This window comes from Poecilia mexicana, unplaced genomic scaffold (assembly GCF_051168715.1).
Source record: "Poecilia mexicana isolate PSO_F unplaced genomic scaffold, ASM5116871v1 scaffold_21, whole genome shotgun sequence".
Taxonomy (NCBI): domain Eukaryota; kingdom Metazoa; phylum Chordata; class Actinopteri; order Cyprinodontiformes; family Poeciliidae; genus Poecilia; species Poecilia mexicana.
The window spans coordinates 19,017,920-19,044,589 of NW_028263390.1; the positions used below are offsets into that span (position 1 = coordinate 19,017,920).

At 36.0% G+C, this 26,670-nt stretch overlaps 2 protein-coding genes across 2 annotated transcripts; one reads left to right on the forward strand and one right to left on the reverse strand.

Moving 5' to 3' along the window:
* Nucleotides 1-1,091: 1,091 nt before the first annotated feature.
* On the reverse strand, nucleotides 1,092-18,707 carry knl1 (kinetochore scaffold 1). Its single transcript, XM_014975156.2, has 32 exons — nucleotides 18,565-18,707; nucleotides 17,805-17,839; nucleotides 17,460-17,496; nucleotides 17,124-17,183; nucleotides 16,907-16,989; nucleotides 16,773-16,828; nucleotides 16,672-16,693; nucleotides 16,551-16,594; nucleotides 16,422-16,474; nucleotides 14,632-15,316; nucleotides 13,735-13,787; nucleotides 13,232-13,610; nucleotides 12,072-12,121; nucleotides 10,750-11,278; nucleotides 10,497-10,543; nucleotides 7,712-10,399; nucleotides 6,855-6,963; nucleotides 6,703-6,761; nucleotides 6,527-6,625; nucleotides 6,324-6,439; nucleotides 6,138-6,228; nucleotides 5,447-5,563; nucleotides 5,276-5,363; nucleotides 4,993-5,055; nucleotides 4,869-4,908; nucleotides 4,653-4,757; nucleotides 4,469-4,578; nucleotides 3,656-3,721; nucleotides 3,434-3,543; nucleotides 2,221-2,342; nucleotides 1,789-1,914; nucleotides 1,092-1,308 (listed from the first exon to the last, which is right to left on the reverse strand). The coding sequence occupies exons 2-32, from the start codon at nucleotides 17,831-17,833 to the stop codon at nucleotides 1,212-1,214; spliced, it is 6,333 nt and encodes a 2,110-aa protein (XP_014830642.2). The 5' UTR covers nucleotides 17,834-17,839; nucleotides 18,565-18,707; the 3' UTR covers nucleotides 1,092-1,211.
* An 81-nt stretch (nucleotides 18,708-18,788) lies between these two features.
* On the forward strand, nucleotides 18,789-20,880 carry knstrn (kinetochore localized astrin (SPAG5) binding protein). Its single transcript, XM_014977011.2, has 9 exons — nucleotides 18,789-19,013; nucleotides 19,542-19,610; nucleotides 19,705-19,783; nucleotides 19,862-19,891; nucleotides 19,988-20,087; nucleotides 20,161-20,275; nucleotides 20,360-20,421; nucleotides 20,520-20,594; nucleotides 20,678-20,880. Exons 1-9 carry the CDS (start codon nucleotides 18,941-18,943, stop codon nucleotides 20,804-20,806), a joined length of 732 nt encoding a protein of 243 aa, XP_014832497.2. The 5' UTR covers nucleotides 18,789-18,940; the 3' UTR covers nucleotides 20,807-20,880.
* Nucleotides 20,881-26,670: the final 5,790 nt, after the last annotated feature.

Consider the following 26,670-nt stretch of genomic DNA (forward strand, 5'->3'; position numbering starts at 1 on the left):
TCAACGGTAAAAACAACTGTCCAAACGTGCAGGAGCTCTGGCTCGGGTTGCTAGGTGACGGCAGAGCGCCTCGGGGGTTGCTAGGTAACGGGCAGAGTGCCGCTGGGACTGCTTGTTTTTTGTCCTTTCTTTTTAAAACGCTACGGCTGTTTTTAGAAGTAGTAGGAAACCAATTGGAAGTATATAAACATGCAAAATATAAATTTTGAATAACAGGTCTAGTTATGACACACAAATGAAACCAACAGAAGTCAAAATGTGAATCAGCAAAGGAAATTAGCCAGGAAATCCCTTGCGTGTGACTCTTAGTGGATATTTCATTGTTGAGAGGAAATAACATGTAAATAATATGTTAATGTGTAGTTATTTTTATCCTGCCTCCATCAGGAGGCTCCTTATAGCTCAAAATGCAGTAAAACTAAGAGCTGGTTTCAGACACTAGGAAAAGTCAAAAGATTTGCTAGAAAAAAGGTTACCATTACTGATGAAAATTTTAAACTTTTAAAACTGAGAAAATATCTTAAAGTTGAACATTTTTGAAACTTATAAATTTCCAAGTTTATTCTGACTCAAAATCTGAGTTTTTCAAACTTTAGACTTCTCAAACTTAGAAATTTCACGTTTTTCTTAGAAAATTTCTGACAATCTCAAATTATGAGTTTCTTTCTAGCAAATTTTTAACTTTTTGAACTCATTACCTTGTTTGTTTCCCAGAACATTTTTTGAAATTAATCTCAAAATTTCTGAGTTTTTTTGGCAGAGGCGTAACATGTACATATTCAACATCTAACTAAACTAGACTGTTTTCAGACTACAGGAGAAAGTGGAAACAAAGTATAATCTCTAAGGAAAATTAAATAAAGCTCAATTTTTATTAGGATAATTTTTAAGTTTTGTTTTAAATTTTCATAATACTTGACAGTTTTCAGATGCTACCATTAAAAATACATGTCATGTTTTCACTGCTTGTGCTGAAACGGCCAAATTTTTACATTATTTTTAAACACAATGCACCAAGCTTTGTTCACAAAGAAACTTAAACACAGACAGTTATGACTTATTTGATAATGTGGAAATAAAAGTAAGTGAAACATATTTATATTTGCTTTATTTATAAAATGTAGCCAAAAGTATCATGTCGTTAATTTCTATATTTACAATGTTTGATTACAAGAACCTGGGACCTAAATGCGATCTGAGACATTTTGATGTTACGAAAGAAGAGTTTCGTGAATTTTCTTGATGATCCTGGTAAACAGGTCCCTTCCTGGACTGAGCGAAGCCACAACTTCCTCAATCTGTTGGATCCTACAAATAAACCACAATTATTAAAAATTAATTGGTTCTGACAGAGTTTGAAATGTTACAGTGAGATCAAGGGTTGTTATCATTTGTATTTTAAGTTTTTTCCTACTTCAATAAACCTGAATCAATGTTGTGGAGAAGATTCAGGAGTTTTAAAGCAAGAAATAATCTTGAAAAAATGCTCTGATTTAGATTTTTAATATAAATGCACTTTAACTGAAATGTTTGAATAACCAAATCTTTACAATTAATTGATGAGACAATAACCATTTTTATCAGTTCTGATCAAGAAGTTTTCTAAATAATAAAGTCTATGAGACTGTTTTTCCAGCCAAGGAATGGAAAATTGTGATGAAAAAGGAAAATGAACAAAAGCCACAGGTTGAAAATCTTTTCTCAATGTCATTTCTATCCATAAATTATTTCATCATTTTACTAGTTTACTGAATTTGACCTGTTGATTTCCATCTCTGCTTCACTTACGTTGTGTTTCCGATCAGGTTTTTAAAGCTTTGCACATGGAAGACGCAGATCTGGTCAGTCAACCTGACACCGAAGACGACCTCAAACTTGGAAAGCTTTCTCAGACTGCTGAAGACAACGTGGATTCTAGAAGAAGAAAGACACAAAGAAAGAACTGTTTATGATGATGTTTCCAGAACGTATAGGAACCGGGTCAAAGTTTAGAGGTATTATGTAACGCAACTTTGCTTTTGAAATGATGCAAAACACTCATCCATCAAGACAGAAAATATGGCATAAAGTAAAACTGAGCATGTCCATTTTTTTAAAATAAAATTCTTCATATAGCCAAATTCTACAGTCCGACAAAAAAGAAATCTATACATGTAGGTGTTTGCAGTAAACTTGGGGTTTAAATGGTTGATGCTGATTGGTAATGGAGGTGAGACTTACTGGGTGTGGGAGCAGCTGATGTGGAGGATATCAAAGCGAAGATTTCCCCACATCTTCAGGAGCCGCAGCTCCTCGCCAACCAGGCGGCAGCGGCTCACCACCAAGCTGACGTCTTGGAGAAGCTGCAGGAAAACGGACAAAATACGTCAACTTGCAACTTTAGGTCGCCTTCATCCGAACTGAACGTCACTGATTCTCAACAAATCTCACTATTTTGCGTCCTGATACGCACAAGTGGGAAGAAAAACAACAACCATGACGGAATATATGAGGATTAAGTTGTTAATATGCTGCTCCGGTCGGACAACAACTTCAAATATGTAAGCTAAGCTCCACCGTTAGCCTCCTTGTTTACTTCCGCAAACACTGAGCACTTCTTCTTTTTATGGCAGTTGGCAAAACACTGTGACGCTATTGCGCCCTCTACTGCGCATGCGGTAGAGGGCCGTTTCAGGTCGTTTGCCCGTTCAGACTGCAGAACGCATACAGGTCGCATTTACTGGCAATGTGAACGGCCCAGGCAAAAAAATCGGAATTGGGTCACTTCAGGCTGCAATGTGAACGCACCCTCAATCTCCGTGCTTAGCTAATCATACACCGCAGTGTTAGCTTAGCTAACAGCAGCGATAGCTAATCTACCACAGTTCACTTATTGCTAATCGCATCAAGCCTGAAAACATAGTACTGTAACGGACTGAATGTTCTGTTCTTTGTGCGGAAAACGTTTGAGTGTTTCTTGTTTTCGGTGCTGAATCCTGAAAAATGTTGTTGTTGACAGTTGCTGTGGCAACGAGTCTGCGTATAGCGTAGCCGACTTAGTAAACAGAGCGAGAGAAAAAAGTGGTTTTGAGTTGTTTTTCTGCGTTAATTTCTTTTCCTGTGGTGCACTGCACTAAACTAATAATACCTACATCTCCAGGTTTCAGTTTGTTCCACCGCGGCAGCGCGACGATAATGGACTGGGCCAAGTCCATGTAAAAGAATCGTCTTTTTTTTTTTCTTCAGCGTTGTGCGCATGCGCCAAATTTCCCGATATACACACCATCATGCAAGGGGGTTCATGTGCTATTATTTTAATCAGTCTAATCATCTATAACCAGAACAGTGTGAGCTAAAGCGGATTTTTCCTACTTTAGTCTGTTCTTAAAGTTTAAGCAGGAATTATAACAGCTGAATGTAACTCTTAAAAACAAACGTGTGTTTTCACACCAACCTTTGGGACGTGCCCACTGCTGGGATATTTCTCCACCCAGTCAGACTCTCCCTCGATGAACTGTGAGACTAGTTTATGAACTAGACGAGCGTGACACTGCGACTTCTCATCTGGCAGGGGGGAAAAAAATAAAGCTTTAAACAAAATTAGAAACAAACACAATCATGGCCAGATTGAATTAATGCAGGGACAGATTAGAGATAAACAAGATTATTTTCTCACCACTGAGATTAAACTTGAAGCTGATGTTTGTTATTTTCCTCTCAGATTTGCTGTCAGCATCGTTTCCTTAAAAAAAAAAAAAAAAAAAAAGATATTAGATGAAGCTTCCTAATAAAATGTTTTTAGTAAGAATAAATACAAATAATGTAAAGAAAAGAAGAGGAAGAAAGTATGAATGATCAGATGGATGGACAAATTGATAAAATTAATTTTAATTCATGTTAAAAATAGAAGCTATTCAGCATTTGTTTGCTTTTACTTTAATCTGACAGTAAATAAGACAAAACATCAAAAGAAGATTTATGTTAAATTTAGCTAAATAAAGATTTTTTTAAAGAAAGAATGACAAACATCTTGTTAGCAAGAGTTCATTTTATATATATATATATATATATATATATATATATATATATATATATATATATATATATATATATATATTTATTGAAGTTAGACAATGTTGTATCATAATGTGTATTTGGTTTAGTGTTTAGCTGAAAAAAGAAGAAATTTTGCCAATAGAATTAATTTTTCATTAAAAGAAGAATTAGAATTAAAAATTCTAACCCTCAACTATTTTCAACGTAACAGTTTTGGCCCCCAGTTTGTCACAAATTTGTGACATTTTGCATATTACAGCCCTACAAAATTTTCAAGCTTCGTTTTCTTTTCTCACACCCATCCATTTAATAAAACAAACAACAGATTTTTATCAACTGGTCATGGTAACCCCATTTCAAATTAGTAATAATTTAACTAAATATTTACGCATCAGACTATGAAATAACAAAAAAAAAATAATAATAATCTCACCTTTGGTCTTTTCATACACCAACCGCAGGAACAAGGTCTTATGGAGGAATGTGAAAACTGAACAGTTGTCCTTCTTGTCGTCTTTCTCTTCAAGCCTCCATTCATTCAGCCTGATAAAATAAATCAAATTAATCTTCAATATTCTCTGACACAAAAGCATGAACCCCCCTGAAAACAAACGGACATGTTCAGCGCGTCGATGTAGTTTTCCAGCTTCCTCTCTTCAGCTTTCAGCTTCGTTAGTTCACAGGAATTCTTCTTTTTCTCCAAATCCAGTTCAGATGTTTGTCTAAAACAAACCAAAAGTATTTGTTAGACTCAATAAACAACATTAAAACTGAATATGAGAAAATTTCTAAGAAGCTAACATGGTAAGAGGAATAAAATAATCTTAACTGACCTTTCATGGTCAGCCAAAGTCTCAGTGACCTTTGACATTTCTATAAGAAAACACAATTTCATTATTTAGGTTCAAATAAATTAGAAAAAAACAAGTAAAGTAGATGAGATTTATGACAAATTACCTTCCTGTAGTGATTTTAAACTAGGTTTGTTTTCTGAGCCTTTTTCCACAACTGCATCCAGTTCTGTAGGAAAAGGAAAACACATCAACCTGTCCTTTCTAATGCTGTTTTCTCCCTGATAGTCTATCTAATTTCAGTGTATGAAACACTAAATATTTCATTTTTACTAGAATAAAGCTAAACCTGTGTGTGAAAAACTAAATACACTCTCATTATTTAAGTAGAGTTCACAATATGTTGTTTGGAGCGTAATAATTGCAGGTTGTTATTTTCAGATGTGTACCTGCTTCCAGTTCGCTGATGCAGCCGTCCAGAGTTTGAATCATCTCATCTGCCTGACTGATTGTTCCCCTCAGTTTCTGCTGTTCCTCCTGAAAAAAAAAACAAACAAGAAATAAAATAAAAACAGCTTCTGAACACGCAACCTTAACGATATTGTTGCAAAGAGCCTCACCAGATTAACTCGAACAAGGTTTGCGTAGAGCTCCGCCTTCATTTCGTGACTCTGAACTTTGCTGTTTTTTCTGAAGAAGTTGTTTCTCTCCTTTAGCTTAGCGCCGAAAGATTTGAGCTGGTGACGAAAGCAAAGGAAAAAAGTCACACATGGAACAAGGTTTTAGGCTGCGCTTGGCAGTTAGTGGTTACCGTAGCAACCGGTAAGCGTTAGCTCCTCCCCTGTTCTGCTCTTGGCAGTTAGTGGTTACCGTAGCAACCGGTAAGTGTTAGCTCCTCCCCCTCTTTCTGTTGCCATTCTGTAACTGCTGAGTATTAGGATCAGCTCTGTGTCTTTTGCATATATTTTAGACAAATTCAATCATATGTAGTGTTTTTCATGAGTAATTTTGCAAATTTTTGTGTTTTAACTGTTAACATTATTAACAGTTAAAATTTTACAGCTTAACTGCTTATTGAGAGCTATTGTTTTGTAGTTTGTTTAGGATTATTTATTATATTTTATTTAATGTTTAGGGGCAGAAGCTGCTGGACTGACGTTAACCAATAACTTGATTTCCTCTGTTGTTCAAATAAATACAGTGAACCTGTAATGAAGTCAACCTTCATGCACACACACACGCACACACACGATTAAATTGTGGAAGTTCACCATTGGACCCATGAAACAAATAAGATTCATTCTTTAATACCTCTTTCTCTGTGAATTGATTCACTTCCTCCCACAAAGATCTATTTACAGTCTTAAGAGGTTTTCCTAAATCTTGCATTCGATACTTCAGCCTGGAAAAGGGACAAATACAAAAACATTGAACCTTGAGCAAAGTGGTATGTTTAACTTTGTCTAAATTAAAAATAATAATAATAAAAATACAAACCCTTCCACTTTTTCTGTGAGGGACTTGACATCTGCCTCATAAACCGTTTGTTTAGGACGGCTTATATGTTTATCTTTTAATAAATCCAATGCCGTTGCATCCGAGTTTTCCAGAAGCTGCAAGAACAAAATAAATAATAACAATCAAAGCAAAATTTAGCTTGGATTACGTAAATGTGAATATACAAAAAAAATGAACCGTACTCTGGCAGGAAGGACGCTCTGCCGAGGATTATGGATGACAAAATCTATGCTGAAGAGATTGAAGAACTCCAAGACTGTAATTGTGCCATCTTCGAGTTTCTGAAACCGAGACAATAACGGATGTATACACGATTTCAAATCACGTTTTCAATTTGAATTTGTCTTAAAGGACATACTTTTTGTCCATCGCTGCTGTAGTCTTCAAGCTGGGATTCAAACAGGCTGTGTTTGAAAGCTAGAAAAACATTAAAAAGTGAGAATTACAAAAAAAAAAAAATCAACAGATGAGTAAGAATATCAATGCCTTCATTTTAAACTGACATCTTACTTGACTCTGATGCAATTTCACATCTGCTAATTATGTTGCTGGGGGAGCCGATGGTCTGCGTACGAGCAGCGGCCATGTTGCTTTCATCGTCAACATCAGACTGAGACGCCTGCAGAGAAATTAAACAAGAAACGAGCAAGAAGTGATTTTTATACCAACAAGATGTAGAAGAAGAAAAACAGACTAAGACTTTTTTTTATTGTAACCTGTAATACCATTGTTTTTTTGTAGGGAAAATGCTTGTTTTGGAGGTGATTTCTAGGGTAAAATATCTGATTTCTACAAAGGATGCATTGTTAAACAGTCTAGAGACTATATAAAACATGTTCATTCCATTTTGTGTACAAAATTGTTCTCACATCTGCTCAGTTCTGCCTATTTGACCTCCTAAGATCTCTTGTCACTTTAAATTAAAAAAAAAACTGCTGCTGGCCACGCCCCCCTCAACATTTACACTCGCACTTGAAAGTGGCTGCAAAAAGGCACTTTGAAAAGCAGAAGTAGAGCCTCGTTCACAACTAACAAAAATCCAGCAAGGTTTCTCTGTTTTAAAACAACAAAACACTTCTCTTTTCCAGCAGCCATTGTACAGCATACAGTGGTAAAACCAGCTGACCAAATGTGCTGGAGATTTGCTTGGGTTGCTAGCATAATCAGTTCCCTTTAAGAACTTTGAGTCTTTTGTGGAGCCTCACAGTATTTAAGATTTTAACTGAAAATATTCTGAGGCATTTTGCTTTCATTGCCACTTTGACTTCATTAATGTTGCACAGTATAATATACATATAAAACTTAAAAGATTTAAATGGCAATTTCAGGAACCTAAAAACAAAAATATTCATTTATTTCTGACATACCGGTTCAGTGAACTCTGTGCACATCTTCTTCCTCTTCTCATCCTCCTCTGTCTCGTCTTCATTTTCCAGCAGAGACCTCTTTTGTCTCTGGCTGCTGGACATGAAGTCGTCCATATAAGCAAAATCTTCCTCCAAAGGCTGAAACGTGGAGAACTGATCGGACGAGTTGTCCTTCTTAGAGAATTTCTCAGGAGTCATTGTGTCAATCGTTTCAGAAAAATCTTCGCAGTCAACCAGTTCTTCATCGTGAATATCAGTGAATTTGTCAAATTGGCTCAGCTGATTGGGAACGCTGACAGTGAATGTCTTTGTAGGTTCTTTAATAGCAGATTTATTCAACTCATCCGCTGTGTTTCTTTTAGGGAGTTTTGGTTTAAAGCCTCCCACTGACAGCCTTGACATCAGCTGTTTCGTCTTTAAGCTGAAAGGAGTTGAACTGGTTGCAACAGAAAGTGGTTCTGCTTCTGCATCATTGGTATTTGTTTCCAGATTGGGATCCGGACGAAGCAACGAAGCTGTGCAGGTTTCCACAGCAGCAGGATCAGGAGCCGCATTTATCAACTGGCTCAAGCGTTTCACTTTAGACTGGAGATCGGCTAAACTCTTTCGTCTGGACATCCGCGAAGACGGAACAACGGCATTTTGATCTGCGTTACTGGGTGAGCTTTCCATCTTCTGTGATACGGCCTGCGTTTCTGCTCCAGGTCGATGTTCATCAGACACGGATTCCTTGAAACTTTTTGAATGAGGGTTTTGTTCGGAAGAAACACCTTGAGGTGGATCATCTGTAGATGACGCCAACGGATCAGTTTGATCCACGCTTGCACAGATTTCCTCAGTGTCGGTTTTGGTTTTATTTATCGGCTTGTCCACATCTGAGCCCAAGCTTGAGGATTCATTTTCAGGACCAGTGTCAAGTTCCTGTGTTTTACGGAGGGAATGACTTGAGTCTGGACATGATGGTGTGTTTCTGTTAGCCTCAACCTGGGCACAGCTCGTCTGAAACAGATCGGAACGTGTTGATGGAGATGGATTTGAATCCAGACCACAGTTCCCACTGTCCATTTCCTTTATAGTGAGGGTATCGTTCATGTTCTCAGAGTTTTGATCTGACATAACAGGGTGAAATAGGGGATTATTAACAATATTTACACTAGGGCAGTGAGTCATATTCAAAGTTGCATTATTTGTTGTGAATTTTGTGGTTTTCTCTCCTGATTTCGGCAACAATTCGGCGTTGTGACGTGACGCTAGCTTATAATTCTTCGAAATGCTTTTTGTGTCACTTCCTGTCTCATCCACAAAGGTGTTGCTTATCCTCTCTGTGTCGGTGGGAGAAGACTCCGTAATCTGGTCGAAATCTGTCACGATGCTTACAGTGTGGCTTCGGGTAATATCCATAGTAACATCATTTGCTGCCAGCCAAGCCAGATTCTCTTCTTTAGCAGACAGCGGGTTAGCAATTTGGTCTGACAACACATTTGAATTCACAAGAACCTTCCCTGTCAGACTTTTTGTCGATTCCATGTCTACGTCGTTTACCCCAAACCTTACGGTTCTCTCACCATCAGCGGGTAAAGCGTCCACGTTTTGGTGTGGAAGCAGGTCTAAATCGTGTACGATGTTCACAGTGTGACTTCTGGTCACATCCATGGCTGCCTCATTTGCACTGAACCGCACCGTTTTCTCTCCATTTGAAGGCATGGTCAAATTTGGAAAAGACCGCAGAGTCAAATCCCTCCTAATATTTACTGTGTGGCTTTTGGTCACGTCCATTTCTGCGTCGTTTACCCCAAACCTTACGGTTCTCTCACCATCAGCGGGTAAAGCGTCCACGTTTTGGTGTGGAAGCAGGTCTACATCGTGTACGATGTTCACAGTGTGACTTTTCGTTATATCCATGGCTGCATCATTTGCATTGAACCGCACCGTCTTGTCTCCACCAGCAGGCAGCAAGTTCTCGTTTTGGTTTAAGGCCATTTTTGCATCGGTGAAAATCTTGACAGTGTGACTTCTCGTCACATCCATTGCTGCTTCATTTGAAATGAAATGCTCAGTTTTCTCTCCATTTGAAGGAACGGCCACATTTGGGAAATCCCTCAAAATATTTACAGTGTGGCTTTTGGTCACATCCATTTCAGCATCCTTTGCACTGAACCTCAACGTTTTCTCTCCATTTGAAGGAATGGCCACATTTGGGAAAGACTGCAAAGGCAAATCCCTCATGATATTCACCGTGTAGCATTTGGTCACATCCATTTCTGCATCACTTGCACCAAACCTCTGTGTTCTCTCACCTTCAGCAGGTAAGAAATCCTCTTTTTTATGTACAAGCACATTTAAATCATGAGCAATGTCCACCGTGTGACTTCTCGTTATATCCATTGCTGCGTCATTTGCATTGAACCTCACCGTTTTCTCGCCATTTGCCGGTAAGGCCACATTTGTGAAAGACTGCAGAGGTAAATCGCTCAGAATATTTACTGTGAGGCTTTTGGTCACATCCATTTCTGCATCATTTGCACCGAATCTTACGGTTTTCTCTTCATCTGCAGCCAAATCCTGGTTTGGAAATGGTAAATCACTGCTAATGTCCGTTGTGTTGCATCGAGTCACATCCATGCAGACATCAGCCGCGTCAAATCTCACGGTTTTCTCTCTGCCGTCATCTTTAGACTCAAACTCAACCTGGGGAAACAGAATTTTCCATTAAATTTTAATGGAAAATTACTGCATTAAAAAAAGTTGACACTCAAATATATTTTACTTAAAACTTTAATCTCACCTGGTTTCTTTGCATTATTGTCTTGAGAGAGGTCTTTGTTGAAGTTTCTGCACGTAAACATAAAAAATATTTAAACAGAAATCCAGTTTACATTAAACTGGATTACACCACTAATTGTCAACACTTTTAATGTTGACAATTAGTGGTTTACCTTGTTATTTCATATGCCTGGAGATGTTTTAGAACTTGCTAGTTCTAAACACGTTTTGGTCAAATAATAATAATAAATATAAAACTGTCTGCATTACGTCACCTGTATAATCTGATGCTCCGAATCCTTCTTTGTGCTGTTGATGTAAGTTCCTCTCTGTCTTCCCATGAACACTTTGGCGGAGCGTAGCTTCAGTGGGTACAACAGCCTGAAGGGACTCGTGTTTATGTAGCATTTCTTCGTTCACTTCAGCTTCCAAAATGCGTCCTGTCTGAGCTTCAGTCATGTCCATGTTGTCTTCCAGATAAACTGTAAATCCATCAGCCATCATTGTTGAATCAGCGGCGCAATCGTTTGGTGTTGATAAACTGAGTAAGGATGTAAATTTGTCTGATGCTAAATCTGTGGCTATATTCGTGGTGAGGCACTGAGTCATATCCATTGTGACGTCGTCTGCATAGAATCTGATGGATTTCTCCTCGCATGAGGGCGCCATGTTGACGTTTTGGAGCGGATTCGGTTTGATGTTAGTGGAGATGTGTACGGTGCGACTCTGTGTCACGTCCAAACAGTCATCAGCAGAAAACGGCAACGTTTTTTCTCTGCAGTCATCTGGAGCTGCAATTTTATCCTGTAGAGAGGCAAAGTCAGCAATATGGATATTTTATATTAACAGTTGTAGCTCATAAACATCGAAGTATTTAACAATTTGCATACCAGCAGTACAACTACAGCTTTTTAATCACACAATATTTATTGAAAAATATCTGCACTGCAAAAACACAAGAACTTACCAAATATATTTGGTCTAGTTTCTAGTGAAAATATCTCAGTGAACTTGAAATAATTAAAAACTAACTGAAAAGTAACTTTTTTAGTAAGATATAGCAGCTTGTTTTAAGTAAATAATTCCTTAATATTGATGGAAAAGTACTTGTTCTATTGGAAGACAAATTAACTTGTAACAAGACTTATAAAATACGATTTATTAAATAAAATACATTTATTAAATATCCCAAGTATTAAAACTATGTTAAGTTACTGTTAAGATAGTTTTGCCTTCTTTCAAGTGTATTAAGATATTTGCACTAGAAAGTAGACTTGGTAAGATCTTGTGTTTGTGGAGTGTTCATTCAGTTACTCGTGAATATTTGTTTATAAATATTCAAATTATAAATGCATGAGAACATAAAGTAGTGCCTCTAAAATCACTACTGACGTAAAACACAATAAATCTTAATTTTGCTAAAAAAACAGAAATATTCAGGCAGCATAAAAGTCTGGTTACGGAGAAAATACAAGATGTCAAAACACCTGTTTTTCTCAAAAAGTGAATTTCTGCCTTAAGTTACAGCTTTTATGCTGACAGATACAAATTAAAACTCTGGGATTTAGACAAATAAAATAAAAATCAGCTTATTTACCATCAACTGATGCCTTTGTGGCTCCATGTTCAGCTTTGAGGTTTTTAAACCTGGAGAAGTAAAATAAATCACATCAACTGTATCTGTTTTATCACTGAATGTACAATGGGAGACAACCGTCGTCTTCTTCTACAAGTACAATTAAATAAACAGCAAAACCACGTATAACAGCAGAGGACGGAAATAGACGCACTAAAATGATAAACATTTAGAGTGTTTTATGTTTAAAACTATTTTGAGGATCAAAAAACCCATTAAAGTTTAATCTCTACCAGATTTGTCAGTTATGAGTATCGAGATATTTTAATGTTTAAACTTTCTGGTTTCCAAAATGATAAAATTTTATTTAAGTTTCAGATTTTATTTAAAAAATCTGGAACAAACTTCCAGAAAACCACAAAACAGCTGAAACTCTGAGTTAAATCAAGACTAAAATCCCGTTTAGTTGCTTTTGAACCAAAATAAATGAAACATTGACCAACTTATTTGATATGTATGATTTCGTTGACGGTACTCGTCAAAATATATTGTTTATTAAAAACAGTTTTTCAACTGTTTTAAAACAAACTAGTTTATATTTTTAAGGAAGTGTATAGTTAATGGTATAACTAGGCCTGTCACAATAACTAATGTTTCTGGACGATTAATCGTCCCAGAAGTTATCGCAATAAACAATAATATTGTTGTTTTGAGACAATTTGTCAGTAATATAATGATAATAATGGAATAATAATGCAAGAAAACATTCACAAAGATCAATAAACTTTAAATTCTATTGAACATTTAAACACTGGAACTGGAAAACATTTAAATATCCAAAACAAATCAACAAAACAACAGAAACAACTAATAAAATGAATTATTAAGTCTCTGGAAACAAGATTATCCTCCAAAAAACCGTTTAGTTGAGACCAAAACTCCAAGCTGGAGACGTTTATCGTCCAGTTGTTGGTAGAAAGAGAGAAACAGCAAATCATAAAATTGGAAATTATTGAGTTTGTTTTAATTTATCATGTGATAATTGATTTATTGATTATTGTGACAGGCCCAACTACAACCACAACAATTTAAGTTATAGTATATATATATATATATATATATATATATATATATATATATACTAAAACCAAACTAAAAATAAATTAGAGGGTTTTTTGTACCTTTATGATCGGATGACTGTGCTCCATCATTGTGCTGCTGTCCTAATGCAAACATTTCCTTTTTCTGACTTTGACAGAGAGGCTGCATTTCTTCTGAAGGAAGGAGAAACTGAAAAACATCATCTGATCCCAGGGCTGTTTGAGCTTCAGTCATATTCGTGATGAAATCCCCTCCAGGTTTAACAGGAGCTGCCGGGTCGACACCGCTCCTGTTTGGGTAGTTCTCTCGGCCGACGTCATTCGTTGGGATTTTGTGCTGCAGCAGGGAGCGGTCGGCGCCGGCGATGCTTCCCGTCAGATTCTGAGTGATGTCCATAAAATCATCTGCAGTGAACACAACCGTTTTCTCTCTGAAGTCGTTTTTTAAACCTGAGCAAACCTGGAAAAAATTAAACAAGAAAACACAGAAATGACAAAATGTTAAAGTCAGACTGCTTTCCAAAAACCCACATGTTAAACTTCTTTAAAAAAAAAAAACTTCAGAGAGCATCTCTGAAACTCACCTCATGGCTTTCAAGAGGAGTGAGCACAGAAAGGTTTATTAAAGATTTCTTGGCTGAAAAAGAAAATAAAAATAGTAAATTAACTGTTTAGAAATCCACTATTGAGCTGATTAACCAACTTACAGTGTAGATACTGTTTGTATCATTTTCAGTTTACTGAAATGTTTTTAAATAGTTATTTATATTTTACCATAACAGCAATATCTTTCCCAGCTGTGGAGTCTATTATTAAATTTTATGTAATTTTAATTTAAAATTGTATTTTTAGGCGATTGTAGATATGTATATCTGTTATTTGTTCCTCTTTTAAAGTTGGATGTTGAGTCTAGCATCAATAGGGGTCATAAATGAGCTTTGGCTAACTTTTTACATTAAGAAATATAGTTTTAAAAAAACAAACAAATAAAGAAACTATGAGTTTAAATAATGTTTGCCCAGCTATATGCAGCTCTGAAAAAACTTGAGAGACCATTTAAAAATGATTTTACTCTTTATAGGTTTAAGTTTGGGGAAAAATGAACTTTGTTATTTTATTCTATGAACTGCTGACAGCATGTCTCTGAAATTACAAGCAAAAAATTAGTATTTATGTGCAGAAAATGAGAAATGGTCAAAATAACAAAAAGATGCAGTGATTTCAGCGCTCAAATAATGCAAAGAAAACAAGTTCATATTCATTTAAAAACAACAATATTAATGTTTTAACTCAGGAAGAGTTCAGAGGTCAATATTTGGACCTCTGAATGGGGTTCAGTGCAGTGGGCTCTTAGTCTTTTCCAGAGCTCTATATTCAGACTAATGACCCATGTTTGTTACTATTTTGTTTTTTTGTCACAATCATGTGCAAAAACACTCATTGTCAATCTTCTGGAAAGACAGAGATGTGAGATTTCTCACCTTTTTGGTCGTTCGACTCCAAGCTTTCACAGCTCTGTTGCTGGTTCGTTCCTCTGGCTTGCGACTGTCTTTCTGACTTTTCGTACATCTCTTGAGTTGGAAAGAGACACTGGAAAGGATCGTCGTCGTTGTCGTCCAGAGTACAGCCGGTCTGGGCTTCAGTCAGGTCCATGCTCACATCATCGTCTGGACGGAAACCACTTCCATTAAAGGATTCTCCAGTATTCCTGCTGCTGCTCAGAGATTTTGGCATCTGATTTTCTTTGTCAACATCTGCAGCCAGGGATGATTTTATGTCGTCGGAGGTTAAAAGTGTCATCCCGGTGTTGGATGGACTCAGTTTGGAGAGGCTTGAGAGGAAGTCTTTAAAGCCAGGATCCAAAAGAGGAGCAGCTGTGGAAACGGCTCTCGTTTCCACACTTGAATCCGTTTTTCTATCCAGCAGTAATGCTGACGCCTGATTTGTTGCTTGTGCAAAATGACTGGGAGGCACTTCTGTGAAAACATCAGCTTCGTCCCCCCCTCCTGAGAGCAGCAGATCGTAGTTCTGATGGTCTGGATCTCCAAGCAGATCTGCATCACTGTTGATGTTTATGGTGTGACTGTGAGTCATGTCCATGTCGGCGTCCTCTGTGGAAAACACGACTGTATTCTCCCCAATGCCACTGCCGCTGTCAAAGTGGACCTAGTCAAAGCAAATTAACTCAATGAATAATTACTAAACAAAAATAAATGAGAAAATAAGAAAAAATTTAGTTTTTTAGTTTAACAATTTTGTGGCTGTTGTAATGTAGCAAACATACCGCTTCAAAAATAAAATAGCAAATTTATTACAGCAAGTCAAACCTCTAGTTCATCCTAAGCTTCATTCATTTCATATCAACAAATAAACTATTCTGTCACAAAGTAATTAATAAGTACATATCAACTTATTTCTTCAAATAACTTTTTGATTAATTATGGTGATAAAAAGTAACAAAAATCCTCAAATCAAACAAATAGTGTAATTCTGATGCTAATCTACGGAGCGCCAGAAGGGACATGGAGCACTTTTTTTTGTGTGTTCTCTCGCAATAAAGGATCATGTGGCATAATTGAACACTGAACATCTTACGGAGGCCACGGTATTTTCTGCTGTATTATAAGGTTTTCATGAGGTTTTTCCATGATGGAAATGCACCACAAACCTACGTGCAAAATGCAAAAGCAAAACAGGTCAAACATGGGCTCTCCATCGCTTTCCATGTTCTAAGATAGAAACAGAAACTTTCCATAAGAAGGAAAGGAAGAAAAAGTAAATCCAAACTATTTGGACTATTTCTGAGTTATTTTCACAGGATACTAAAGTTATATCTGACAGCACTGATTGTGTCTTTTTGTGTTCATGTGGCGTTCCCTCTCAACCTGACACAAACAGACATAAACATGCAGAGAATAATTTGATTTTTAATCAGCTTTTTGGACCTAAGAGTTAAGAATAGACACATTTTCACTGAGGCTCTTTAAATGTGTGAAGTTTTGTCTGTATACTAAACAGACCAGTAAATATTGCAAGGGAACACAAAAGACATTTTTTTCCCGAACTAGTCGACTCACTGAATAAAAAAAAAAAAAGAAAGATTACAACCCCTAATCGAATCACAACAACTACGATCGCCTTCATAATGTTTCTCGGGAGTTACATTACCTCACTTCCTTACAGTACACTGTGAGTAGATAGGAGAGATATGAAAAATCTCTAGAAGTACCAAAACTACAAACTAAACTAAGCATCCGAATTTCACACTCACCATTATTCTTTGTTGAGACGCATGTAGAGGAGCATTCAGCAGGGTGTCTATGCCTACATTCAGAGAGCTGAGTTACTAAAAATACTAAAAACAGACAAAAAATACTAACAAATAAAACAATATTCCTACCCATGATCTGTGGGCTTGTGTCCTCAGCTGTCGTCACCTGAACCCTTAATTAAAACAACAAAATGTACGCTCAAACAGACGCAAATAAATTAATTGATAATTATTAAACTGGTCTCTTTACCTGTTTTGTGTTGTTGCAGTGGCTGTGATATAAAACAGAAGAACAATTACAAACATGCTTCAAGTGAATAAAAGGGAATAATGTATAATTTTCCTGCCTACCTGGTCCCATTAGCTCTTGAAGAGGGTTACGTGCAGGCGAAGCATTCTTAGCATCCCTATTAAAAACAAACGAGCTGATTGGGTAAAAACGATTTCAACTGGAAACGTAGGAGGAGTTTTCTTCTTGCACTCACTTGGCAAACAGCAGAACGTCGTTGGCTGGAGCAAAACTTACTCTCCTCAAATTTCTCTTTTCAACCGGTTTGGCAGTTTCCACCTAGCGGAGATTAAAAATAAAAAATAACTGAACAAAACCTGTCTTTTTTAACACTTTGCATCATCATTATTTTACGACATTTAACCACTTAACATGTTGCAACAGAAAAAACAAAACCTGAGCATTTCAATTACCTCATTTTCTTGTTGCTCTGAGTCCCGCAGTAATAATGATTTCCGTGGTGCCTTTAAAATCTGAAAGTTTAAATTTAGGAAATTAATTTTATATGTGAAATGTATGTTTTTTTTTAATACAAACACAAGAGTTCACTCATAACTTATTACAGATATTTCTACAGTGGTCAAGATGTGAACAAGGAACCAGGAAAAATGGATGAATGACTGAGAGATCAATGGATAAAAGGTCAGATGGATGAAACAGGAAGTTTCACACTCTCTCTTTTGTCTTAACTAATAAAACCTGAAAAGGATTATGTGCACTTTCTGTAATAAACTATTTGTAACACTTACAGAAGAAATGCGTCGCTTGGAACATCCGGTGCCTTCACTGTACCAAAAAAACACAAATTATTATTCGGTCAGTTTTTGTCCATTTAAGTCTTTACTCGTACAGAAAAATGTGATGTAAAAACAATAAATTCAACATATGCTTGATAATCTGCAGCTACATCATGGCTAAAATGTTCGATTCATCTTTTATTGTAGACGAATAAATAAAAAAAATTCTTATTTACAAAATCAATCAATGAACTCCTTTTACATGTGTGTATTTTTAAAGACTGTAAATCTTGAACCTTGTTTAAAGTTCAGGGAACAACCATAAATAAAACTCTAAACAATAATATTTTTACTTACACATTCTTTCCTGGATCCACAGGTTCCATCTTCACCTGTACAAAAAATATTAGATCAATAACTAGAACATAAATGTACAAATTTAAATGATTTGGATGGGCATGTTCATGAACAAAAGGCCAGAAAAAAATTAACTGATAACTCGTTTATTTTAAAAGGGACTTTTACTGTACATTAATAAAGTTATTTCACAGCTTTTAAGGAAATGCTACAAATGATCACACCTGGACTAGGTTATTCTTCACAAGAGAACTATTTGATTATGATTAGCAAAGTCCTACTCTCCTTGCGAAAATACAACGAAGTCTGTTTTTAAGTGTTTGTATCATTTAGCTTTATTAAAACTCCCCAGATTGTTTAAAACTGGTTCAAATTACATTATGTTCCCAAACACCGCTTATAGTTTGTGCAGTCTTTATTCACATAGAAGCGCAGTATAAAGGCTAAGCTACGTTAGCATCCTACTAACCAAAGATCAACTTCAGATCAAATTGATCTTTCAAAATAACGTATATTCATTAAAAACATTGAATTGAAGAGTCGGATGCTAACATTAGCGTCATTGTTGAATCACACATAATTAACATAAACATGAAATAGACCTTCTGAAAAACATTGGGAGAATCTTTGGCTTCATTTTTTATACATAAAGGAATGCATAATATTGCTAACATTATTAACAGAAACAGTTGTTGTCACTAGCTTTAAAGTCAACAAGCTATTGATAAACTGCCCGTCAAACTAGTATTACGCCACGTACCTTATTCACTGTAAATCAACTTCTTCGTTCTACACCAAATACATCTGTGTTAATACTTACTAACTATCGTAAAAAAGTTTTATGAGACATTTGTTTTTTGATAGTGCGCGATTCTCCAACCTAAAGCTAACGTCTAGAGTTTTGAATTTAGCCGCCTCCACGCATGCGCATTTGCTCTGACAGTGCTCGTCTCGCGGCTTCTTTTTTTATTGTAGTTATTAAATTTAAATATTTAAATTATATAATATAGCAAATTATGTTAAAAAAAAAGTTCACATACTATTTAGCCGAAATAATATTTCTAAAAAAAAAGAAGAAGAAAAAAGAAAACTCTTGAAGAAATTTATTTACACCGGAAACTGTTGCCAAATCGGAAATGATCATAGAGGGCGGGACATATTTGAAATTCGTGACTGTTGTTGAAAGCCTCTTACTGAGTCTCCTAACAGGTAATTGTTTATTGTCTCTTTTTTTGTTTGTTAATGAACGTTTTTGTATGTTTTAACAGTGTTTAAGGGTTATTTTATACCTGCCAAACTGTAAACTGATCGGGCGTTTTTAAATCGCAGCAGCAAATGTTACATTTATGTCTGTCAGTTGACTCGGTTTGAGCAACATGCCGTTAATTGTGTACTTTAGGATAAAATTATTTGTGCAAAGTGTAAAAGGGTACATATTTAACTGATAGAAATGGCCGTTTTGGAGGATTAAAGTGTGTTATTTTGGTGCCGCACACGTATGTTGAGTCCTTTTTTTCTGCACTATTTGTATTAACGGCTATCTTTGCTGTATCTCAGAAATATCTTGAAATTGTATTGGTAGTGTATTTTTTTTTAATGTCTGTCTAATCTGATATTCCTTTAAGAATTAGGATTTGTGTTTTTTTCTTTGAAGTGTGGTAGTAGCAAAAGAAAAAAAAATATTTTCCCATCATCCTAATTTTTTAAAGCTTATTTTTATGTTGCCTCTTAATGCAGGTGCTATTATTATCACTGGCGTTAAGTCACTCTGTGAGGAAAACGCAATGTCTTCAAAAATTCCAAGAGGTGAGCTTTTTATTATATTCTTCATGGATATTTTGATGTTTAAGTTTAAATTAGCTTTCGTTGAAGTAATGCTAATGGATATCCGTATTTTCAGGCACACATTTACCACCAGAGGCAAGAACCGTTCAGAAAACAGACACAAATCTGAAAAATTCAAGGGAAAATGTCCCAAGGTAACATCAAAATTAAATAAAAAATCTCTAAATTCAGTTAGTTTCATTTCATATTTATGATAATCTTTTGTGTTTCAGGAAAAACGTTGCTCCTAAAGTTCACAAAGGGTAAGTGATGCATCATATTACATTATATTAATGTTCAGCAGACACTAGAGATTTTTATTGTGTTCAACATATTTGTATGTCCCTTTTTTTCTGCAGAGTTTCAACCAGATATGGGCAACAGGTGGAGCTGAAGGAGCAAAATCAGAACCTGGTGGCTGCAAAGGAGGAGCTACAGAAAAACCTGTCAGAGAAGCAGGTAAAGAAATAAACCAAACAAACATTCATCGTCTATTAGTTCGTGTTCTTTTAATATACGTTTTATATCACAGCAAAGAGTTGAAGAGTTGGAGCTGCAACTCGACGAGCTTCAGAAGGAGAATGTAGAGTTTCAGAAAAACCTGCAGGACTGTCACAGGCTCCTAGTTTCTGCCAAGATAGACCCAGGTGAAAGATAACTTTCAGTTTAAATCTTTAATTTTACCCTTTGTAACGTTGCCTGTCGTAATAAACATGAGTTTAATGTTTTAGTTTTAGGGGAACGAGTTGGAGATGCAGCGAGACAGAAGGAAGACGAAAGGAAAGAAGTTATGGTATGTTTTTATTAATCTCCCTTTCACTTTATTATGCGTGTGTAGTCTCACAAACAAGACAACATGCCCACAACGGCGCATAACTGCTTAAATTTCAGAGTGTTTCCACCGATCTGCTGAGGGAATTAAAGGCTTTTGGGGACGTTGCATCACAACAGCGTACTCAGCTACAGGCAAGTCATCGTCTTCTCTCACCTCTGTGATCCTGTTGCAACGTTTCTGTTTAGCTCGGCTGAGGTTTTAATGTCATTTTTAGGAAATCCAAGCAACAATGGAGGACGTCACTAAAGCGCGAGAACTTATGAAGCAAGAGAGAGAGAATTTCTCTCAGGAGGCTGCTGAAATGGAGAGAGCTCTAAAAGAGGCAGAAGAACTCTTAGCATAACTAAAAATATATATCTGTACATATTAATGTGAGATTTTATGTTGAAATAAAGGATTAATGTTTGTCTACAGTAACTCACTTTGCTTTAAGATCAGATCATTAAAATGTTTCTGTTTCTAAACCTCAAAGCATCAAAAACGTAAAACAAAAATGATGTTTGTACAATGTCGGTTTTTTTAATGTACAAAATGTCACATCTATGTAAATAAAAATCAAACAGGAGGGAACAATTCCAACCAAATCACAATATTATTATAAAATGCTAACAAAATTGATTTGGAGAAAGCTGCCAGGCTAGCATACAGAGATCTTTCCTAAAATGTAATGAAATATAAAGGTTGGCGTCGTTAATGACATAAAAAGAGCATAGTTTGCTTTCTAAGCTAGAAAGTCAAATAATTTCAGTGTTTCTGTTAAAACTAAATATTCTGAGTGAACATTCAAATTATTTGTTTTAACTTATCAAAACAAAAATGCGTCTCCAGCCTTCCAGTTTATTAAATTTTTTGACATAATTGCATCTTTAAAATTTTTTTGTTCATTTTTCCCTTAGATTTCTTTTTTTAAAATATCTTTTATTTTTAGTTCTGCACATATGTCACGTTTTGTATTTCCTTTAATGACGAGCAGTTTGTTGCATTTCTCTGCCACATATTAGTTCTGCTCAGCTTGTCATACCGAGTTTAAACGTTAGAGGGCAGTATAAGGCTGTAAATCACTAATCCATTACCTTTTCTGAAAGACGTACAACTCATACTGACTTTCCTTTGCTTTGTTTTTAAGAATAATTAACCCAAACAGCAAACCTTGCATCATATTTCTGTTTAGATCAAATCCAGTCAAGCAGAAATTACTTAGATTCATGTTTCTAGCGCACAAAGTTCAGTTTGAAGTTAATTCTCTCACTCTCCACTATCATTGTTTTTAGATTAACTAGTTTACAATTTATTTATCTTATCAATCAAATAGCAGCAGACTGACCAGACTAATTGACACAAAGAGATTTATCCCAGTCGGGACCAGTCTGACAGGGACGGAGCCAAAAACGATGGCAGGGGGTGGGCAGTGAAGGTCCCTCCCTGAGCTGCAGCCTCAGGGGTCAAAGTGCACTTTCCAAACCGTCACACTCCAGTGAGCCGTTGTGGGAGACACGTTCATCCCTCCCTCTCCTGAGAACAATGGCTGCTGCCAAATGGAAGAGCAGCAGCTTCATAAGGTCACCTCCATTTAATTTTAATCGATCAGCTGAAAAGATTTGTCATTTATTGAAGAGTGTGGCTGAAATGTCAGTTTGATTTAAATACAGCACGATTACAGAGACAACTTTTTACCTCTTATCTGTATTTTGCTTTATTTCTTGTTAAATAACTCCATCATACCTACAGTTTGATATTACGAAATGTATCGCTTGACTCACAGTTGCTAAAAAGATCAATGTCTCCTGGTATTAAACAAAAAATGACACTTTAAATAGGATTTTAGTAAATTTAGTGGAGAAAAAGGCCCACAGCATCACAGATCCTCCACCACAATTACCAGCTGACATGAGGTGAAAATAATAGACGGATGATAGATGAATAAGAGAATAGATTAATATTCTTATTTTTTTTGTATATAGATTTAATGAAGTAACAACAAAAGTGGCAAAATCTACTTCATCAAATACTTACCCCAAGGAAACCTCCAGTTTCTGCAACCCTAAATGTTGATTTTTTTTTTATTCTGCTTTTTAAAATGATTTTTATTTTATTTCACTTTCACAAATGGCTTCTTCCAAACAAATATTTCTATAATCAAATAGTGTAATTGTACCTCCAAACAATAACAGGACAGGATAATCTCAGTCATTAAAAGGTCAAAATGTTCTGATATTCATTGATGATCTCGTGAAACCAGCAGTAGAAAAAACGTTTAACAGTTCCTGACATGCACTCAGTTTTTGAGGTTGGAAAACATCATCAGTTGAAGTTTACCACGTTAAATCACAATTTTTATAATTATATTTTCCCTGATAAAGAGAAACTATACAATAATTATCCTTTGCTAAAGGGACTTCCACAAATAATGTGAAACTTGCATTTGCATTGCAAGAGTCATAAAAGATCAGTTTTCCAATTAGCATTAGTGTTTTGTTGGAAATGTCTTTTAAAGTGCAATAAAATCACTATAAATCAACAGGTGCAAATCTGGTCAGTATTTCTGATTGTGTTTATTTCTATTCTTTGTTTTCGATCAAACTCGGCTTTATGATCTGTGTTTCACTCTGCAGTAAAACACGAGCCATGCATTAAAGCTCTGCAGGGATTTTTGAGCAAATGGAAGAAGAAAGACCCGCATAGTAGCAGCAAACAGAGACTGAAACGGCCAGATTAGATCACTGAGGATCTGCAGCAATTATTTTCAGCCAAGTTGTTAGTAAGAACCATACGGGGGGTTTAATGGATTCTGTTTCATCAGAGTCAATCAAACAAGGTTAAACCCTTTTCAGCTCAAAGACTCATTCGGTCTGATTTTCATTTTAAATGTTTTTCATCGCAGACATATTGGAAAAACTGTGTTTCTATTAAGAATTAGCATCGTCTCTATTAGCTGGTTGTGGTGCAGTGTGTCTTCATTTCAAGTTTTCATATGGAATAAACAAGAAACGTTCCAATAATTTAAAGAGCAGCTTAATTTCCTTTCAAAATTAGCAGCAATTATCTCTGGCATACTGTTGCATCTTACTTACTTAGCTTAGCTAAGAAAAAGACAATAAGACTCGTGAAGTCTTTAACTCAAACTTATCTTTATTTTTGTGCCACATCACCAATCTACTCAAAGTGTTGGTTCAGGTAGAAATTATTAATAATTTATTATGAATAAAACAAACACAAAGTTAAAACACTTAAAATACTATAGCCCTCTATGGTTGTAGCAATTTTAATCAAATTTCGATTACATTTGGATGCTAAATTTAATATTTAGCAGTCAAGTAGTTTCTACAAGCAAAAACAAATTAAATTTGACTGATAAAATAATATTTAAACACATAACTATTGAAGTTCTATTTCTGTCTCTCTTGGTTCTGGAGGGCCACAGAAATAGCCATAGCGGGCCGGTTTTGTCCCGCGCGCCTTGAGTTTGACACACATGCTGTAAATGCTTCAAATCTCTTTTGGAGTGAGATATTTTTGCTTCCTATCAACCTTTTTATATTTTAATTTTAAAGTAATTTAGGTCTAAAACAACCCCTTGTAACATAATATTAAGAAATATTTTTGTGTCAAGTGCTGAGTAGCAAAGGTTTGATCCAAACCACAGCAGATCTTTAAAAATGTATTTTATGTTCATATGACTTAATTATGTAAAGTAAGTTTATTCTTGTGCTACGTAATATGTTTTTGTACGTCTTGTAAGGTGTAATAAATCACTATTTTTGTAAATTAGCCATGCATGTTGTCACTTTAGAGCTTTAATCCTGTAAAGTGGGACATTTAGCCTTCGGCAAACAGGTTTTAAATCTGTTTACATCCTTGTCCAGGTGCAGTATTTCACCTGAGTAACCACATCAGTGTCTTCTGCTGACAACAAAAAGAAATGAGGATCTAAAACTGGGATGACCAAAAACAACACAGTTTTTTATTTGTTTGATGATTTAAATCAACATGGAGATAAAAAAAACACACAAAAATGAAGGTGATTCGCAACAGAAAAACAGTTTAAATTGTAAATGTTTTCAAACCTCATGTAAAAACTGTCACTTTTACATGAAACGTTAATTTAGAATAAAACTGCAACCACTCCTGTTGCAGTAACGAGTGCCTAGCATATCTCTGATCAGTGATTCACCTCAGGTCTCCTGCTCTGACCTTGGTGAGGTAATTCATCCAGCCAACTACTCATCCATGTCTTCTGATAATTATCCGAGTGCTGCTGCAGTCCAACTGTGACAGCTTCAGTCCAGTGCAAACAAAGCTGGGCTGCAAGGAAACGACTTAAATAAAACAATCATAGTACCAAATGGCTAAAATAATAGGAAAAAATGAAAATAAGTCATGTATAAATTTGAGTCTTATGAAGATAGTTTTCCTTATGATGAAGCATAATTTGTGCATCACCATATTGTAAAAGGAGTAAGAAGATGGCAAAAAAAAGTCTGATAAGCAACTCGTAGAAGGGCTAATCAGTTCATCCTCATCCAACATCTAGGTCAATTTGTAATCAGTGGCATGGTTCTAAATTTATACCTGCTCTATTTCCATTTTAGACTCTTCTTCCATCAAAATATATCCAAATGAGAGTAAGTGTGATGCTACCAAGGGGGTTAGATTCACAGATTATGGTTTAACTTCACTTTATTTTCACCAAATCTTAACTTGATTTTCAACATTAACTTATTTTTTGCTCAGCTGTTATATTTACATTGTTTGCTACTAAATAAATAAATATTTCTGATTAATTAAAACAATTTGAGAGAACATTTTTAAGAACAATCTTATAAAGTGTAAATGATTTGATGCCTTATCATGACAAATAGAAATGATCTCTGACCATTTATTTTTATTTTTGACCGTTGCTTTTATATTTAACTGCTGAGGTTACAGTTATAGGAGAGTATGGACTCCTTGCAGCGTGACGTCACGTCCCATCTCCACGTTGGAGGGCAAAAAGGTGTTGGCTGACGATGACTACCATTGGTTTTAGCTGGTAAGTTGTCAATGTAAAGCGCTAAATCTTAAGATGTATGCCTGCTGTATAAAAGAAGAAGGTGATACTGCTTTGACAACAAGGTCAGGAAAAAACTTTTAAGAAAAAAAATAGCGAGGGATTGGGAAGTACATTAGTAATTCTCAGTTGACTTTGACAACAGTAACATGCAGATGTGATGTGAAATTGTATGTGTTTCGGTTCAGTTACAAAATAAAAAAGGCCGACTAAGACAGATCCTCAGTAGAGTTTAAATTAGCTAATCAACCGCATTGTTAGCTTAGCTAATAGCAGCGGTAGCTCTACCAAAGTGGCGTTGTTGTCAGTTGCTATGACAACGAGCCTGCGTGTAGGGTAGCCGAAACAGACAAACGGAGAGCGAGAGAAAAAAAGTGGTTTTGAGTTATTCTTTAGCACTAATTTAATAATGACTACAGCTCCTGGTTTCTGTTTGTGTTACCGCAGCAGCGCGGCTATGGAGGCCATGTTGAAAAATCGTCTTCTTACCCCCAGCGTTGTGCGCCTGCGTCAAATTTCCGGATGTAACCATGCAGGGGGTCCATATAATTAGAATATTTGTGGCTAAACAGAAGCGATGTCTCCTCACTGTTGTTACCATCGTGTCCATCACCCCTACCTCTAATATATTGAACTGTACTTCAGGTCCTCTGTAAATGAGTATATGCTGTTCGGGGGGCTTTGGAGCGCGTCATTATTGGACTTCCCTGGCGGATAATTAGCTCTGCTGGCATGCGCTCCCAGAGGGGTGGATGTGGGGGGTCCACGTCCCGCCACTCGCCCCTATTTCTCCAACACACATTTAAGGACTGTGTGTTGCCACATTCTCTGCTCATCCTATAGGTAAAACACAACGGCTCTGACTTGTTAAAATAGGATTTTGCTCAGCGGGAGACCCGGAGAGTCAAACTTCAAAGATAGAGACAACGACACAGGCCTTCCACTCGCAAAAAGATTTTATTTAATCTCTGTGGGGTGACATAACTGTACATCCACACATAAAACAACAATAAATGACATAGTTCTTATACAAAAATAAGGATAGTTACTATGAACCTATAAATATAATGTTTGTTATTTGTTTTGTTTTCTTTATTTAATTATTTAACAATTTAAAATGAGCATGTTACATATTGACATAAACAAGTTTTGAACGAAAA

Excerpts from the sequence above, each read along its gene's own strand:
- knstrn (XM_014977011.2), top strand. The coding sequence starts at position 18,941 with ATGATCATAGAGGGCGGGACATATTTGAAATTCGTGACTGTTGTTGAA. Across the intron at positions 19,892-19,987 it reads GCTCCTAAAGTTCACAAAGG|AGTTTCAACCAGATATGGGC; the intron begins GTAAGTGATGCA and ends TTTTTTCTGCAG. Across the intron at positions 20,422-20,519 it reads ACGAAAGGAAAGAAGTTATG|AGTGTTTCCACCGATCTGCT; the intron begins GTATGTTTTTAT and ends CTTAAATTTCAG.
- knl1 (XM_014975156.2), bottom strand. The coding sequence starts at position 17,833 with ATGGAACCTGTGGATCCAGGAAAGAATGT. Across the intron at positions 11,279-12,071 it reads CACAAAGGCATCAGTTGATG|GATAAAATTGCAGCTCCAGA; the intron begins GTAAATAAGCTG and ends GCCTCTCTACAG. Across the intron at positions 6,762-6,854 it reads TGAAATTGCATCAGAGTCAA|CTTTCAAACACAGCCTGTTT; the intron begins GTAAGATGTCAG and ends ATGTTTTTCTAG.